The sequence below is a fragment of the Lepus europaeus genome, chromosome 1, assembly GCF_033115175.1.
Source record: "Lepus europaeus isolate LE1 chromosome 1, mLepTim1.pri, whole genome shotgun sequence".
In the NCBI taxonomy this organism is placed as follows: domain Eukaryota; kingdom Metazoa; phylum Chordata; class Mammalia; order Lagomorpha; family Leporidae; genus Lepus; species Lepus europaeus.
Genome location: NC_084827.1, coordinates 31,604,836 through 31,624,448, shown reverse-complemented (window position 1 = coordinate 31,624,448; position 19,613 = coordinate 31,604,836). Strand labels below are relative to the sequence as shown.

The window sequence follows — 19,613 nt, the reverse complement described above, 5'->3', positions numbered from 1 at the left end:
AGGTTTTATATGCTTCTGACTGATGTTCTTTTTTATTGATATAATATAAAAGAGAGCCAGTTCTTTTTTTTTTTTAAGCTTTATTTTATTTATTTGGAAGGCACAGTAACAGGGGGAGGGAGGGAGAGAGAGAGAGAGAGAGAGAGAGAGAGAGAGAGAGAGAGAGAGAGAGAGTCTTTCATTCCTTACATGGCCACAATGGCTGGGACTGGGCCAGGTCAAACCAGGAGCCCAGAGCTGCATCTGGGTCTCCCACATGGGTGGTAGGGGCCCAAGTACTAGAGCCATCTTCTGCTATGTTACCAGGTGCATTAGCAGGGAGCCAGATTGGCAGGTCAGCAGCCAGGACCCAAACCGGCACTGCAATATGGGAAGCTTGCATTACAAGTGGCTGCTTAACCTGCTGCTCCACATTACCAACTTGAGCCAGTTCTTCAGAAAATCGAATTTAAGAACTTATCTTTGTGATTAATTTTAAATAGAGTTTCAAAAACTATTAATATAGTGTTGGTAAAGTTATTAGGCCACCATCACTAACACAGGCATAAGAACAGATTGTTAGCACTTAACTTTTCTTAATGTTTGATAAACATATAATGCATTGCACAAAGTAATTTTTTATTTTTAAAAGATTTTATTTATTTGAGAGGCAGAATTACAGATAGGCAGAGGAGACAAAGTTATTTTTAAAAAGAGTATAAGATAAGAAAAAAGTGCCATGCTAAATGACTTACTATGAGAAGCTAGACTTTTTGACTCATCTTTTTTCTTAAAATAAATAAATTTATGTACCAATAAAATTAATTCTCTAAGACATTTCTGTTCATTAAAAATGGGATTTGTCTTATTTTTTTCTATTTATGAGAGAAAATGGTTTTAAAGGGGGCAAAATGGAAAGATTTTGCATTTTAGATAGAATTTACTCCAGTACTAGATGAAGACTGGTCTTTGTGCTGAGATTAGAACCCTGATGAAGTCTGAATTTTTTGACGTATTTGCTTCAATATTGAACTTATATATTAGCTATGCTTTAGAGCTATGTAAAATTAATTATGTCTTGACTCCTACCTCCCATCAGAAAAAACACAATTAATTACTCTGTTTTGCCTTACATCGGCAGCTGAGAGTGTTGTCCTTGGATCACAGAATGGATGCCAAAGCTGCTAGCTAGTATCATTATAAACAATAGCAACACATAGGTTGATATCAACTAGGTGTGAAAGCTTTGGTAAATTATGCCACACACATCTTCCCTGTCCTTTGCTATAGTGGTGTCTACTTGCCCAGTAAATCAAATTCAGTGAAGCCCTAGAGGAGTGAGAGAATTTGCAGAGACCTCATACCTGTAGAAAATTTCCTGGATGTGAGAATTGTCTACAGAGTTGTTGCAAAGTGAGGAAGAAGTACTATGTTCATGCATTTCATTGTCTCTGAGTCTTCATAAACAGAGTAGACCTTGTGTGTTCAGTAAGTATTCATTGCATGTTGTGCTTTAGGTTCTCTTGGGGAATTGGAAATCACTCATATTAGAGAAGGCAAGGGTTTTAAACCTAGATCCATCTGACTTTGAAGTTCTTTTTCATCATATGCCACCTCTCTAACTTAAAAGAAGGTGGAGGAACAGATGAATGAGAGAGGGGGGCGAAGGGAGTGTCTGTACCAGGAGATCCAGTGAGATCCAGTGAGGCTGAGGCAGGCTTCTGGTGATGCTAGCAAAGCTAATGTTTCAAAGACCTTTACTTGTCCAAGAACTACTCAAAGCCTATACTGATTTTGTATTTATAATTTTGTTATTCTTTAAAAAGCCACCTCTTAAACTGTATAAATTCTAGGCTAAAAAAAAAAAAAAAAACAAACAAACAAACAAAAAAAACAAAAAACCAGCAACAACAAAAACCCTTTGATATGCCTTTGAATAAGAGATCAGCAAGCAAATGCCATAGGAATTCAGAAAAGGAAGCAGTTGGTATCAGTTGGCAGAGAGTTGGGCTATTCAGGGAAGGCTCTATACAGGAAATGACATTTAGAATGAGGCTTCAAGATCTGAACTGTGCACCTAACCCAGTGAAGGTGTGTGAGGAAGAGTGTTCCAGACAGAAGACCTAACAGGAGGCATGGAGCATACTCAGAAAGTAATAACTGGTTTGGTTAGGTTAGAGGATGCCTGTAGGATAAAGGAAGCCAAGATTAGAGCATAATGATGAAAATTTACAGATTTTGAAAACTAAACCAGTGAAGGAAGTAAAAGACTTGGAACGTTCTAATAGATGTTGCTAGTAAGTGGTTTCTGGTCATCCTCAAGAGCAGTGGACCAGCATCATCTGCATTGCTCAAAAACTTGAAGAAATGCACATTCTGGGGCACCTCAGTCAGACACTGCCGATGGAGACAGTGGTCAGTGTTTAGTGCCTTCCCAGGTGTGCCCATGCATGTATTTCTGTCAGAAAACTTGTTTGAGAGCTGTTTTGCGTAGAGGAGTATGGGCAGAAGTCCAGCTGCTAAAGGCTGGTTGAATGTGGGAGCATTGAAGCGAGAAGCCATTTAGAACACTCATGATGATGATGGGAAGTGATGGTCAGACCAAATGCAGTGTGGAGGTATTCGCCCCTGCCTGAAGTAAAGTAGATTTTCTGTGAGACAAGAGGAAAGGAGATAAGTAGAGTTAGACAGAGTCTTGAATCCAAGAATTGGGAAGGAAAATGTTTCCCAACTGAAGATATTCTGCTACTTCCAGGTTTTAAGTTGACTATATTAAGTCATGTAAGTCAGGAGGGTTAGTCTTCTGACTTTGTTCTTCAGTCTTATGTTGGCTACTCTGTGTTTTTTTGCCTCTCCTTATAAATTTGTCAGTTGTACAGTCAGTTTGTAGACATCCACAAAATCATTCGCTGAAATTTGTATTGTGATTGCCTTGAATCTGTAGATAAGGTTGGGATTAACTGACATCGTGACATTATAATGCTCTTTGACTCATAATGGAGTTACATCCTGATCAAACCACCATAAGTTGAAAATAAGTTTCAGTGCGTTTAATACATCTATCCTGATGAATGTTATAGCTCAGAAACTCAACGCTCTGTAGATTATCAGTTATTTATCATGATCATGCAGCTGATAGGGAGCAGCAAGATGGTATCAAACTGCAGGTCACTAGCCTGGGAAAAGGTCAGATTCAAAATCTGAAGTGTGCTCAGTTTTCACTGAATGTGTATTACATCATTATTAGTTTTAAAAAATAATGATTTGAACCATTATAATTCAAAAACACTTTGTACTGAGTCTTCCTATCCATAAACATGGATTATTTACTAATTTAGTTATTCAGTTTCTTTCATTGAAGTTTTACAGTTGTCCTTATGTAGATCTTATATGTATTTTGTTATATTTATATCTAAATATTTCATTTTGGAGATCATAATGTAAATGGTATTGCTACTTTAATTTCAAATACTACTTATTCATTACTGTTGTACAGGGACATGATCAACTTTTGTATATTAACCTTCATTCTCACAAATTTGCTGTAATTACTAATGTTTATAAAAACATCCAATTTTTATCATTCTTTAAGATTTTCTATATAGATGATCATATCCTCTGTGATTACAGACAGTTTCATTCTTCCTTCCCAATCTCTATATCTTTCATTTTTCTTTTCTTGTCTTATTATATTAACAAGGACTTTCAATATAATGTTGAAAGCAGTGGTGAAAGTAGATATCCTTGTTTTGTTCCTGATCTTATTGAGAAAATCACAAGTTTCTCACCATTAGGAATGGTATTGGCTATAGGACTGTAATTCTTGATCAAGTTGAGGAAGTTTCCCTCTATTCCTAGTGTGAGACTAGTGGGAAAATCTTATATGTGCTGGTTCATTCCCTAAATGGCTATAATGACCAGGGCTGGGCCAGGCAGAAACCAGGAAGCCTGTAACTCCATTCTGGTCTCTCAAATGGTCTGGTGCGTTCCAGGAACATTAGCAGAAGGGAAGCAGCCTGACTGGAACCTGTGCTCATGTGGGCTGCTGGTATTGCAGTTGGTGGCTTAACCATCTGTGCTGCAACACTGACCCCTTTATTCTTGATAATGTTCCTTTCTCTAAAATCTTTGCTTTACAAAAATAATATACCTACTACAATTTCCTTCGAAACAGTGTTAGTATAGAATAGCATTCTCCATCTCTTTGCTTTAAAACAATGAATTTCTTTTATTTGTAAAGCAGAGAGAGAGAGAGAGAGAGAGAGAAACCTTCCACTAATTGACTCCCCAAATGGCTGCAATGGCCAGGGCTGGACTAGGCCATTAAGAAGTAGACTCACATTTAATTATTTAATTTATCATTTTGGGTATACAGAAACACTGTAGATTACTTTTCTTCAAAACAAAAAAAGCAGTTGAAATTTAGGGCTTATGTAAGCATATCATTTAATTTTTAGTGGATTTCTATATTCTTGATGATATGGTGAATAGATGGCAAAAAATAACATTTTGTACAGAAAATTATTCAATCTTCATATTAAAACATTTTGTCCATAGTATTTACTTTGAAGATGTCCTGTTACTTTATTTGCTTTTATTTGAGGCATTTAATTCATAGAATCTACACTTTAAAAGTGTTTTTTCAATGCATGAGAAATATAGCAAGTATTTTGCAACCATTACTATAAAAAAGTCTATTTTCTTTTAAATCTCAAATAGCCTGTTCTTAAAAGCTGATGATTTTTTATCTGAATCTTAATAGCCTGATTGTATCTCTTCCTTTTTTTCCTTTTCTTTTCCCTCTCAAAATGCAGGCTGGGGTTTTAATTTGGAGTCTCTTCTTTCATGATAAACCTGGACTTACCAAAATTCTTCAGATACGTATGTTGTATGTCATAATATCTAGATATTCTTTTGATTAAATAGATGTTTAACAGTACTTCAAGATATATTCTTTTGGGTGGACATATCTGCTTTCTCCATTTGTAGCCCCTTCAAAATATCGAAATGTTAGCAGTAAGTTATAGTTCCAAAGATTCATCTCGTATCAGCACAAGCACTTAAGAGCCTGTTTGGTTAGTTAAATGTGTCTCATTTTCTGTCTTGAAAAAAGTTGGTGTAAAGTAACGCATCCTGGGTGTATGTACAGCAGATTCTCAAGACTCTATTTATTCAAATACTCAACAGAGATGTGGGAACAAGTATAGTCACCTTGTGGATCTGAATTTCACTTGACTTAACATCCTGATTTCTGGAGACCACAAGGATGTGAAAAATAATTACAACAGATTTCTATCTGTTACAGCTTTAAAATGACAAGTAAAACACTGAGAGGAATGTCCTGAGACTGTTCTATTCATGGTACAGTGCAATTACAACTAGCACCACGCTCAGCACTGTTTAACTCTCCACATAATACTTTGACTTATCTCAGTCCAAAATTCTCAGACAGGAGGTGCACTGAAGTTACTAGAAAACACTGACTTGGAATTAAGATATGTCTTAAGAGCTTATTTGCGGGAAGTACTTTAGTCTTTTTTAATAGATCACTGAGAAGCCTGGAAAAACAAATCCTGGAAAAGAATTATATGTGCCAGTTATATAAACAAAAAGGCTTTGTTAGGTATAAACCAATGAGATTCTTAGCTATTGAAAAACCTGTTAGACATAATGCATTACCAGTGACTCAGTGATACAGAGAAACCAGAGCAATAGCTGAAAACGTTAAAGCTAAACAAAGATTTACAAATTGCCTCTCAATCCAGTGGATTCCCCATATAAAAACTGAATTCACTAAAAACTATACTCTTTACTTCTGGGGGAGAGGGACCATAGTCGTTTATCCTACTCATTAGAACTTTGGCTAGTGATACAGGGATTTGGATCTGAAGCCACTTTTTAGCAAACTTTTTTAGTATAACTTAGAGCAAATCACATCCCAGTTGAACTTTTTCTTCTCTTCCCTCATACCTTGCCTTTCCGGCACATTCAGATGGCTTATAGAAGACCTTGCTATTTTGTTGGAAAACCCATGACATCTAGTGAATGTGTTTGTGTAATGTGAGCTAATTCAGAAATGAAAATGTGGGTATGCAATTCCACATGAATTTTAAAGTAAGAGTTGATAAAATTGACTAACTCTATTTATTAGTTCAATCAGCTAATTATGTGTGTTCATTCATGTGCTGATTCATCCATTCGTCCTTCCATTTGCCTGTCCTTTGGTCAGTCCAAACAAGTATTTGTATGAGCACTTTGTATAAGTACTGGGAATCAAATGGAAAATAAGATAGGCTATGCTGCCCTTTATGAATTTACATTCTTAGGATAAGCACAAAAAATAACCAAGGACAAAATAAATAATTATTGATTATGATTTGTGCCATGAAGACACTCAACAGAGCATTGTGCATAACCTTTAGGTGACCTGATTTTCTCAATTGTAGCAGAGAATAAACACTTGTGAAAATCTTATTATAGAGCCTTTGTGATGGATAGGAGGACAGTCTTTAACATTAGAAATATTGATATTGTCATTTGTATTTTCTTAAAGATTTATTTATTTGAAAGAGTTACATAGAGAGGGAGAGAGAGGAGAAGGAGAGAGAGAGAGAGAGAGAGATCTTCCATTATCAGTGTTGTTACCAGCTTACCCCAAAGGCCTATTTTATTATCAGGTCACTAATAAGTGTTCAGTAAGTTATTATTATTATATCATATGGGTTGTTATATACTCTAAGACGTTTGTGGTGGACCATGTACTATTACAGGTTGGTGATATGTATAGAAATTGAGAATAAGCATTTAGAGATTCATTTATATTATGTATTTTTAAAGTTCTGAGTTCTAATGAATTGAAAACTAAAAAAATCAAGCTATCCTTTACTACAGATAGTGTGAAAAGCTAGACAAAGAAGATTTTGAGTGGTTTGACCACAAAGAAATAATAAATGAGGAGACAGATATGCTTACCCTGATTTGAATATCATGAAAATATTTTAAAAGTTTATAGAGATGGAATTAAAAAATAAGCTTTTTTGTACAATTTTTTTGAAATCTATGTGTTGTTTTTCATAACATCTTTTTCCATGAACTTTTTGAAGACCCCTTGTACACACTGTGTACATGTATCAAAACATATGATACTCCATCAATAGGTACAGTTTTTAAGTGTCAATTAATAAAAAGACCATATGCTCACTATACTGTAAAGAGGCCAAACAATTACAAATAAAGTAGAAATGACGTAAGGGGAAGGCCATTTACTCAGTGTTACTAAGTGCCAGGCAGTCTGTTCAGAGGTCAGCTGATGACTGTGGGAGGCTCTGCCCTATCAGAGCACCTTCCTCAGGTGCTGGGAGGTGAGCTGACCTCAGGACACAGAGTTGGCCTCCCTGTGGCCTGTCTGTAGCACTGGATCTCTCCAGCAATGCACGTATCCGCACGTCTATGCCTTGCTTTTTACAGTCTTCAGGTAACAAGGATAGTTTATTTGCTTTGTTTTGTTCTCCTTAATAGCCTTTTTGCTGTCTCAAGTTTCCCTCTTGCCAATCAGGGTATATGTAAGAATTTTATTTGACAACTATCCAAGTGCTTATTCACTGAGGTGTGGGGAGGACTTGGCTCAACTGGCCTTCTCTGGCTATAGAGGTACTCCCTGTACATATTCTTGTTTATTGTCAGGCTTGAACTTGATACTTGGCTAATTTTTCAGGGATGGTAACTAAATAATAAGCTTCTATTAAGTAATTTTCAAGTTTATATGCAAGCGATTGATCTGTTTCTAGGACTTCTGAGTTGAGTCCATTCTTATGTGCATTAAGCCACAGTGATTGCTCTTCCTTAATGCAAAAAGGCATTTTCCAACCTTTTTGTTGTTAGTAAAGATCAGCAATAAATGAAGCCGGTGCTGGGTCTAGTTCTTTATAGCCAGCTTCTAGTTTTTTAAATAAAGATTTGTTCATTTATTTGAAAGTCAGAGTTACACAGAGAAGGACACACACACACACACACACAGATCTTCCATCCACTGGTTCATTCTCCAAATGGCCACAGTGGCCAGGCTGGGGCCAAGCCAAAGGCAGCAGTCTGAAGCTTCATCCAGATCTCCCACTGAGTGGCAGGGATCCAGGCACTTGGGCCATCTGTTGCTGCTTTCTCAGACGCATTAGCAGGGAGCAGGATTGGAGCTCTACATTCTGTTGCTCTTCCCAACCATGTCAATAGTGCTCATAATTGGGATCCTGCAAAACCATTTGAATGAATAGATGAAAAATCTTTCCGTGGTGATGGGCGAAATTTTCCTGATGGTTGTTACTGAAGTGCTGTTCTGAATTATTTGTGTAGTGTGGCATCTATGTCACAGAAGTAATCTATCACTTTCCCCTGGTAGGTGGGCCTCTTGGGAAGGACTGGCTCAGGGAAGAGTACTTTGTTATCAGCATTTTTGAGACTACTGAACACTGAAGGGGAAATCCAGATTGATGGTGTGTCTTGGGATTCAATCACTTTGCAGCAGTGGAGAAAAGCCTTTGGAGTGGTCCCACAGGTGAGTAAAGAGATTCAGCCAGAAAAAAAGAAAACAAGAGCTGAATTACATGTTCACCATTATTTGACACTTGCACTTAAGAAATTCAGATTACCCTGTCAAATATATTCATTACGAATTGCTGTCTGTTTTTGTGTGTGCAGGTAGGGAGAAAAATTTCTCTCTGAAAGTCTGAAATTCTCTGTGGGACATAGAGTTATTTGAAATTGTTCATAGTTTTGATTGCATTTCCCTGAAGACATGATCTGCAGTGAGAGCCTGGGGCTTTTGTTTTCACGTGCGATTTTCTCACTGCTTTATAGTCTGAGCTCCAAGTTAGCAGTCACAGCAGGTTGAGAAATGCCGTGCAAGACATAAAACATTCTCCTGAAAGAGCAAACACTTGGTAGTGGAATTGAAAATGCAAAGTGTAATGGTTGGGTTCTTGTTCTTTAGGTAACAAACACCGTCTCAGATTAGTCTGTACTTTTTTTTAAATGTCACTCTGATTTGGGTCACAAAGGTATCCCTAGCGTCACTGGCTTAGTATTATTCTGTGTTATTGTGCAAGGGGACTTCTTGTGTATGAGAGAAATAGCTACCGTTCCAGTTTAAAACGATCTAATTGGAAACCAAGAGATGTCTTTATGGGTCCAAATCTGAAAGGCATTTGCTGTGTTTCTGCCAGTATTTGCTCTCATCTCTATGGCTGTTCTCACTGTTTTCATGACCACTTCCATCTCTTTGTTCTAATAAGGACTGAACTCATTGTACTACCATGGTTCTCCCAACAGTTCTCTGTTTTTAATACAAAATGAAAATGCCAGAAGCATGTCCAGGTAGACTGACTACACATCCAGACAGAGAAAAGAAATTCCATTTCTTGCTAGATTTTCTTGGGGGAGACATTTGTTCCTTTCAACTAATGAGGCACTAAATATTGTAACTGCCTGGCTGGTGCTTGAATTCACTTGTCTAGACTTTACCATGTTGCCAGAAGATTAATTCTGGTTGGGGTTTTGTAAACAGTACTGTTTCTTTCAGAAAGAAAAAGAGGAATTGTCAGATGGTGTAAGATAAAGAAAACCTGGAAATGCAGGTATCCCGAGGTGATAGCATGAGACAAAAGAAAAATGTTGAAGATCCTGGAATAGAATCTGGTTGTCAGAGAAGTGTGTTTTTCAGTGTAGACTATCTTCTGGTCCCATTTTTAAACAACAACAGTAAAACTTCTGTTTCCTTTTTTCTTTTTTTCCTTTTTCTTCTGTTCTTGTTCACACAAATCTGCCCATTAGAATAAGCGAGCTCTAAGAGTTAATTTCCATTTCACTAGGACTCCAGTGCATGTAGTGATGTTTTATTTTACTATGTACTCTACTTAGGAATCTGTGCAAGATCTGGAGATCTGAGTGTAGCAGCGTTGTGAAAGTTCTTTATCTTGCCTTTCTGCCCAAGTAAATTTTCCAAACTTGCCTTTATTTCCTTTTCCTTTTTCTTTATGATAACTTTTTTTTTTTTCAAAAAAGCTTTTAACATGTAATACGTGTACATCTTTCTGGGGCACAGTGCATTGTTTCAGTACATTCATGTGGCGTAAACTGGTCAAGCTTTATAAGAATTAAACACAAAATACATTCAGAGGTTCCTTTACAAATGCTGGCTGACGCTGATGTAGATCTTCTCAGATGCCTGTTGGTGACCATGGTTTCTGGGACTGTTCTCTCAGGATCAGAAGGGCTCTGTAGACAGTACTATTTCCTCTCTAGTGACAACCTTTGAACATCATGTGAATGCCCAAAAAGAGAGGAAGAGGGCAAACCGGAGATGCCTTTATTTTCCTAATCTGCTTTGAAAGTTCAGATTAAGTAATTTTTTCCTTCCTTGGAGTTGGATGATCATAAAGAAGGAAGAAGAAATACAAAAACAAATCCGAGGAGAGCTATTTTTTTGTTTGCCTTCCCAATTTTTTCTTCCTTCTATCTTGCAGAACTTGCAAGGACATAGATCTAAGGTCTCTGACACTGAGACAGCAGAGATTCCTGGGTCATGTGCTCATTTGTTTTCAAACACATGACACAGGAATTTTGAACAGTGAGCTTCCCCTCTCTCTGATAGTGACCCTAAAACATCAGCTGTGCAATCACAAGATGCCAGTGGTTTTGGCAAGTCCTTGCGGGTTGCTTTCCGTTCTCTCCTGTAGCAGAGAGAGCAGTCTCAGAGAATCCAACAGCCTGGTAGACAGGATATTGTGTACATTTCAAGGTGGAATTTCCTTTCATTTGTTCTCCTCTACATGTGAGCTGTGAGGTTGTAACGACAATGAGGCTTACAGTCAGAGTGCCACTGGCATAAGTCAATTCAAACACCAAGCTTACAGTTGCGCAACAGCCTTGAACCTTGTTAAGCACTGAATTCAGGAAAACATTAAAAAAAAATTTTAACTATTTGTAGAGTTTTACTTACAGGTTTGAAAGGCTGAAGGTTATTCTGAGGAAATGACTAGGCCTGTTCTTGCAATGCGATTTTATGATAAAATAATCCATGCTCACATGACTCCCATCAGAGAGTTGGGACATCTCTGCTGTGGAGTACATGAGATAGGATAAAAACACGCATCTGTGGGTCAGAGCGATGAAATTGGGTGTTCAGCAGTTCCCACTCAGTGTACTAATCATTGACTTTTTAATGATTATTAAAATTTCCATATGCTTAAAGTTGTAAATCTTACAGATTCTACAGTTAGAGGTGGAGATAGCATTTGGCCTTGATATGTCACAGTGAGATCTGAGTACAACCTATGGATTTCCAATAACAAGCTCGAAATTTCACTGTTGTAAGTCAGGGTTCAAAGGAAGAAAGAATGTAACCAAAATGATGAATTCAACATAGGTACTCATATGGCGACTGATGGAGTCATGGCTTATTCAGTGAATACTGTGGGTAATGATGACAAACCCCAGCCCATCACATCGGTGTCTCCTTCCTTTCCTTCTGCTTCCACTGCTGTGCCTTTCTCCTCCTCATTTTCCTTGTGTTCCTTCATTACAAGATACACACAAATTAAACTTTTAAGAGCAACCTTCAGATTTTGTGGATTTGAGACTTTTGACCAATTCCAGTCCCAGATGGGACCTATAACCTTGATTATAAATTTCTCCTCGCACTTCCGCTATGTCTTCTATTAAAATCATCTGTCTACTTGTTTAATTTCCACTTAGTATTGTAAAACTTCACAGACATTTTAGTTAAGGAAGCAAGATTTAAACTCAAAATAATTGTCAGTTGATGAAGACTAGTAGAAAAAACAAAATAGAAATGTAAAATAAAACAGACTTTTTTTCCCTTTTCTTTTGGTTTATAATATGCCTAACACAAGTTACATGATAGGAACTGGGTCTACCTTGTTTTGTCCTGAGTCAGTAAACACTTGATCACTTTTACTAAGGATTGTGGTTCGACCAGTGTCATGTATTTTAATCTGTATAATCTTAGGCAAGTTACTTAATTTCTCTGGGCTTCGGCTTCCTTTCCTATAAAATGGGCATAGTGATAGCCTTTGTGAGAGTTGAATGAGTTATCTAATTAAGTACTTACTTTTTTTTTTTTTAAATTTTTTGACAGGCAGAGTGGACAGTGAGAGAGAGAGGGAGAGAGAGAGAGAGAGAGAAAGGTCTTCCTTTTGCCGTTGGTTCACCCTCCAATGGCCGCCGCGGTAGGCGCGCAGCGGCCGGCGCACCGTGCTGATCCGATGGATGGCAGGAGCCAGGTGCTTCTCCTGGTCTCCCATGGGGTGCAGGGCCCAAGCACTTGGGCCATCCTCCACTGCACTCCCTGGCCACAGCAGAGAGCTGGCCTGGAAGAGGGGCAACCGGGACAGAATCCGGCGCCCCGACCTGGACTAGAACCCGGTGTGCCGGCGCCGCAAGGCGGAGGATTAGCCTAGTGAGCCGTGGCGCCGGCTATAATTAAGTACTTACACCCCGGAGCCTCACTGTGGGGTAACACGCTGAGTTTCCGCCTGTGGCAACAGTATCCCATATGGGTGCCTATTCTAGTCCCAGCTGCTCCTCTTCCAATCCAGCTCTCTGCTGTGGCCTGGGAAAGCAGTACACGATGGCCCAAGTGCTTGGGCCCCTGTACCCACATGGGAGACCCAAAAGAAGCTCCTGGCTCTTGGCTTCAGGTTGACCCAGCTCTGGTTGTTGTGGCCATTTGGGGAGTAAATCAGCAGATGAAAGGCCTTTCTCTCTATCTTTCCCTCTCTCTGTAACTCTACCTCTCAAATAAATAAATAAAATCTTAAAAAATAAAAAAGTACTTACGCTCCTCCCTGATACATAGAAAAGCACAATATACTGTGCTGTGGTGGGTTTTACTACTATTTATAGTACCTTTGAGGTTAGGGGTCCTATCTCCTTCACCTTTGTATTGGATTCATGAAGAATGTGATATTAAGATAGCCCATAAAAATCCCTAAAGTGTGTAGGTTTTAAAAAGATTGGGACAAGACTATCGTGATGGAGTAGCTGGTAAACATGCCTCTGGCTGCTGCACTTCCCATCGAGCTCCCTGCTAATGCACCTGGGAAAGGAATGGAAGATGGCTCGAGTGTTTGGTTCCCTGAACCCTCATTGGGGAACTGGAAGAAGCTCCAGGATCCTGGCTTTGGTCTGGCCCAGCCCCAGCAGATGTGGCTGTCCGAGGAAGAAACCAATGGATAGAGGATCTCTCCCTCTCCCTCTCCCTCCCCTTCCCCCTCTCCCTCTCCCTCTCCACCTATCTCTAACTCTCCCCGCCTCCTGTAACTCTGACTTCAAAATAAATAAATCTTCTTTTGAGATTTTACTTATTTATTTGAAAGGCAGAGTTAGAGATAAAGAAGGAGAGACAGATATCTTCCATCTGGTGGTTCACTCCTCAAATGGCTGCAACAGGCAGAGCTGAGCCCATCCAAAGTCAAGAGCCAGGAGCTTCTCCCAGGTCTCCCATGTGGGTGCAGGGGCCCAAGCACTTGGGCCATCCTCCATTGCTTTCCCAAGCCAGGTGCAGAGAACTGGAACAGAAGAGGAGCAGGCGAGGACAGGAACCAGTGCCCATAGGGGATGCTGGCACCGTCTGTCTCCTAAATATATCTAAAAGAAAAGAAAAGAAAACAACAAAAAAAGAAGGAATGAAGAAAAAAGGGAAAAGTAACTGGTGTGAATGTAAGTACATTTTTACAATTTCTGAGTCAAACATTAGGAAGTTTTGATAACACAGTACGACTAAGAAAATACTTTTTCTAATGCTATGTTTGAAATTGTACACTAAAAAGTTGAATTATCAAAAGGTTGTGAACCATTAAATAACTTTGCAATGAACATTAATTGACTATCACAGGTGCTATCATGTACATACAAATATGACATGACATATATGTACATTAATATTATAGAATTGCCCGGTATTTGTTATAAACTTCTAATATTTTTCACTGAGAAATATTTTATTCCTCTTGCTCTAGCTAACAGGTGTTCCTACAAGCAAAGCAACACTTTATTATTATTGAGAAGTAGAGATATAGAGAAATATGGAGAAAGGAACACAGGGGAAAAGCTCCTATCCACTGGCTCACTCCCCAAATGTCTGCAAATGCAATGGCCAGGGCTCAGTTAGGGCTGAACTCAGCTGGAAGGTGGTAACTCAGTCCAGGTCTCTGACATGGGAGCAGGCATCCAATTGCCAGAACCAGTGCCACTGCTTCCCCTGCGCTGGAGTCTGGAGCCAGAGCCCAGAATCAAACCCAGGCACTGAGATGTGAGATTAGGCATCTTAACTAAAAACCTGGTCAGAACACTTATTTTTAAGCATCATTTAATGTTGGCTGGCGCCCTGGCTCACTAGGCTAATCCTCTGCCTGTGGCGCCGGCACCCTGGGTTCTAGTCCCGGTTGGGGCGCCGGATTCTGTCCCGGTTGCTCCTCTTCCAGGCCAGCTGTCTGCTGTGGCCCGGGAGTGCAGTGGAGGATGGCCCAAGTGCTTGGGTCCTGCACCCGCATGGGAGACCAGGATGAAGCACCTGGCTCCTGGCTTCAGATCGGCATGGCACCAGTTGTAGCGACCATTGGAGAGTGAACCAATGGAATGATGGAATGAAGACCTTTCTCTGTCTCTCTCTCTCTCACTGTCTAACTCTGCCTGCCCAAAAAAAAAAAAAAAAAAATCTGGATTTGTTCACATTTTATGGAATTTTATTGCCCAGATTCAGTTTATAAGATGTTGCAGACATTGTCAAAGAGGAAGTTCAAAATCACTGTGAAAATTTTAAGCATTTGGGCCAATTCCAGTGCTATACATGGTATATGTAGTGCTGAGCCCTAAAAATACCAGCACCACGTGCTTAAGGATAAAAAGCCATCCCTCTAATTTAATTTATATTAGAGTCACCACAGAAAGCAAACTGCGTTTTTGCTTTTCATTCGCCGTTCAGTGCTAAGCATTTTGCTGGTTGCAGTAACACATGAGTACTGCTGAGGACTGTGCATGGCCTCAGCTCTTTCCTCTGAGCTGTGGAGTTGGCGCTGGGAAAGAGATTGGTCACGTCATGAGCAATGTGCTCTTTTTAGTTGTCTCGGTCTCAAGAATTGCTCTTTATATACCATACATGAGATTAAATAAACATCAAATATTTGCAACACTCTAACTTTTCTATTAGTGAGCAGTTTCTTTAAAGCAAGAATCATTATGGAAGAGATTAGAGAATCATTATGATGGATTGTTTTGGGTATATTTTTTGCTGCACAGTGGATCTGACTGTGCCATGTTGGCCAAACCAGGCAAGTAGTTAGGGCCCCAGCTGTTCGTGAGCACTGCAGGGGAAAGAACTTAGATGACGTCCAGAAAGCTTTCAGCTTAGGGATGAGTTTGTAGAAAGTTCAGTTTGAAAACAGAACTTAAGATATCAACTAGCACGCCTGGAAGCAAGAGAGTGCCAGACTCTATTTATAATATGAGAATGGAATGTCTGATTGATTTTATGAAATTGATCTCTAACTTAACCAGTTTGTTTAGTTAATTCTAATTTAAAATTAAAGGAGAACTCACTTCATTATCTTATGCTAGAGAATAAACTTAAAAAAAAAAAAAACTACAGAATTTGAGTGGTATCAAATTTACTGCACCTAAAACTTTTGGATGTCTAACATTAACAAACAGATTTTTTTAAACTTTTATTTAGCAAATGTAAATTTCCGAAGTATAGCTTTTAGATTACAATGGATTTTTCCCCCCATAACTTCCCTCCCGCCCGCAACTCTCCCAACTCCCGCTCCCTCTCCCTCTCCCATTCCATTCGCATCAAGGTTCATTTTCAATTCTCTTTATATACAGAAGATCAATTTAGTATATATTAAGTAAAGATTTCAACAGTTTGCACCCACACAGAACATAAAGTGTAAAATACTGTTTCAGTATTAGTTATAGCATTAATTCACATTGAACAACACATTAAGGACAGAGATCCTACATGAGGAGTAAATGCACAGTGACTCCTGTTGTTGACTTAACAAATTGACACTCTTGTTTATGGCGTCGGTAATCACCCTAGGCTCTAGTCATGAGTTGCCAAGGCTATGGAGGCCTTTTGATTTCGCTAACTCTGATCATATTTAGACAAGGTCATAGTCAAAGTGGAGGTTCAATCCTCCCTTCAGAGAAAGGTACCTCCTTCATTGATGGCCCTGTTCTTTCCACTGGGATCTCACTCGCAGAGATCTCTCATTTAGGTTTTTGTTTGTTTGTTTGTTTGTTTCCAGAGTATCTTGGCTTTCCATGCCTAAAATACTCTCATGGGCTCTTCAGCCAGATCCAAATGCCTTAAGGGCTGATTCTGAGGCCAGAGTGCTGAACAAACAGATTTCTTCCTTCATATTTTTTAATATTATATATATCCTATTTTAAATAAAATTGATTAGCATGTAATATACTAATGTAAATATCATATAAATTGTTACACTATTATGAATAAAGGAGAGACCATTTCATAAGCAATTATAAGAAGTGATCAAAGTTTTAGTGGTTTCTTAATATAATTATTATTTTTTTTTTTTAATTTTTGACAGGCAGAGTGGACAGTGAGAGAGAGACAGAGAGAAAGGTCTTCCTTTTGCCGTTGGTTCACCCTCCAATGGCCGCCGCGGTAGCTCGCTGCGGCCGGCGCACCGCGCTGTTCCGATGGCAGGAGCCAGGTGCTTCTCCTGGTCTCCCATGGGGTGCAGGGCCCAAGCACTTGGGCCATCCTCCACTGCACTCCCTGGCCACAGCAGAGAGCTGGCCTGGAAGAGGGGCAACCGGGACAGGATCGGTGCCCCGACCGGGACTAGAACCCGGTGTGCCGGCGCCGCAAGGCAGAGGATTAGCCTGTTGAGCCACGGCGCCGGCCGTTAATATAATTATTTTTTAAAATTGGGATACTTCCAATCATTTGTACCACATCTCTTTTTTTTTTTTAAAGATTTATTTATTTGAAAGAGTTACAGAGAGAGAGGAGAGGCAGAGGGAGAGAGAGCGAGCGAGAGAGAGAGAGAGGTCTTCCATACGCTGGTTCACTCCCCAATTGGCCACAATGGCCAGAGTTGCACCGATCCAAAGCCAGGAGCCAGGAGCTTCCTCCAGGTCTCCCATGGGGGTGCAAGGGCCCAAGGACCTGGACCATCTTCTACTGCTTTCCCAGGCCATAGCAGACAGCTGGATTGGAAGTGGAGCAGCTGGGTCTCGAACGGGCACCCATATGGGATGCCAGTGTTTCAGGCCAGGGTGTTAACCCGCTGTGCCACAGCGGGTTAGAACTATACATGAAGGGTATATGAATGTATATGTATTTTCCGTCTAAGCCAAAAAAAAAATTCCTCAGTAGGGTGAAAACTCTGATGTTTTTTATTTTTACTTCTTAGCTTCAGCTCAACATTCATAAGGCAACATTTATTGAGCATGAGTATGTACATGTCTTGTGCTAAAGGGAAGATACACAGCAAAGTAATGGTCTAGTAGGTGAAATGAACATTAAAATGCTCATAGATACATAGATAATATTCAATCTATTGTGGAAAAATAAAGTATAGGTGTGTGAGACCATGTAACTGAGGCTTTTTTTTTTTTTTTTTGGCTTGAGGATCAGGGAAGATGCCCTTGAGGAAGTAACATTTCATTTGCATCCTGAAAGATGTAGTGGCCATGAGAGGAGTGTAGGGGTTGAGATTCCCAGGAAGGGAGAACAAACCGTGTGCAGTTGCAGGTGGGAGAGCAAACCAGGTTGGCTGCAATGAGGACGGGGAGGGAGTGGAGAAGCACACCAAGCAGCCAGAAGAAGTGGAAGGGCTAAATCATGGACGGTGTCCTGGGGCATCTTAAGGATATTCACTCTGCTCTCAGGGCAGTGGAGGGTTTTTTAAAAGGTGAATAAAATTATGTGATTTGTACCATGTAGTTGTGCAGAGGGAGATTTTGGTGGCTTTGACTATTTGGTAGCAGTAAACGTAGAGAAATAATTAGATTTGACATGTACTTTGGGAAAACCGGCCATAGGACTGAAGATTAATTTCATGTTGGAAGATCAGGGAGAATGGGAAGTCACAGAAGATGCCCAAGTTTCTGGATGCAGGAATTGAAGGTGCTATGTGCTGAGATGGGGAAGCCTAGAAATGGAGGAGATTTGAGAAGAAGGGAGGCATTAGCCCATTGGATGATGGAGGCTGCCATCGTCGTCTGTAGTTATCCTGCTTTGCAATGGAGCACTAGAACTTGTTTTTTTTTTCCACTGTTTATTTCATTTAAAAAATGTGTCAGATTCATAAATATTATGCGTATTTGTTAGGAAGTATGTAAAATTGTAATACATGCATACATTGTGTAATATCCATTTGGAGTCAATAGAACTATCTGCAAACATTTACTATTTCTTTGTAGTGAAAGCACTCAAAATCCTATCTTCTAGTGTTTTGCAAAAGAATATACAGTGCATTGACATTGTCTATAGTTACCCTACTGTGGAATACAACCCCAGAATTTGTTACTCATAAATAATTTAGTGTCCATCAGCCAACTTTTTCCCATTTCTTCCTTCCCTCTACCCTCCTCACCTTCTAGTAACTTGTACACCACCATTGTATTTTTAATTTCCCTGAGGTCACTTTTTATTTCACTCCACATATGCATGAAATCATGTAGTACTTGTATTTCTGTGTGTGGCTTATTCTCTTAAGGTTTTATCCTTTTTAAGTGAATTATTTATTTACTTATTTATTATTTGAGTGGTAGAGAGACAGGGAGAAAGAGAATGAGAATGCTCCCATCTGCTGGTTTACTTTCCAAATATCTTCAATGGCTAGTGCTGGGCCTGGTTGAATCCTAGAACCAGGAACTCAACCCAGGCTTCCCACAGGGCTGGCAGGGATCGAACTCCTTGGATCATCATGTGCTGCCTCCCAGGGTGCACAGTAGCAGGAAGCTGAAATCAAGAGCAGAACCAAGGCTCAAACACAGGAACTCTGATCTGGGATGTGGGATCTTAACCAGCAGCTTCACCACTAAGCCAAATGCCTACCACCATCCATTTTTGTGACTAGTATTCTGATGTGTGTACTACCATGTTTTCCTTTTCCATTCATCAGTGGGTGAGCACTCAGGACTTTCCATTTCTTGGCCATTGTGAATGATGCTGCAATAAACATGGAGTGCAGATGTCTCTGACATACTGATTTCTTTTCCTTTGGATATATACTGTGGAGTGGGATTGCTGGATCACATCATAGTTCTGATTTTAGATTTTTGAGAACCTCCATATAATTTTTTCACAAAGGATTCACTTATTTATGTTCTCCACATCCTGGCCAGCACATATTATCTTTTGTCATTTTGAGGTGATCTTTCATTGTGGTTTTGATTTGCATTTCCCTGATGATTAGTGATGGTGAGCATTTTCTCAGGTACCTGTTGGCTATTTGTATGTCTTCCTTTAAATAATGTCTGCTTAAATCTAATTTTATTTCCAAGCCAGCATTTCTTCATGTGCAGCAGAATAATTGATCTCATTAGGGTGACATGCAGATGTATGGCAGTCACACCTTTTCTGA

The 19,613-nt window shown here is 39.5% G+C and overlaps 1 protein-coding gene across 1 annotated transcript in view; it reads left to right on the top strand.

The window, feature by feature from the left end:
- The window catches only part of CFTR (CF transmembrane conductance regulator), a 208,169-nt gene that overhangs the window by 171,043 nt on the left and 17,513 nt on the right, over nucleotides 1-19,613 (top strand). Inside the window, exon 23 of the mRNA XM_062207464.1 lies at nucleotides 8,372-8,527. Within this exon, the coding sequence (XP_062063448.1) occupies nucleotides 8,372-8,527 (156 nt within the window). The remainder of the gene's footprint in view (nucleotides 1-8,371; nucleotides 8,528-19,613) is intronic.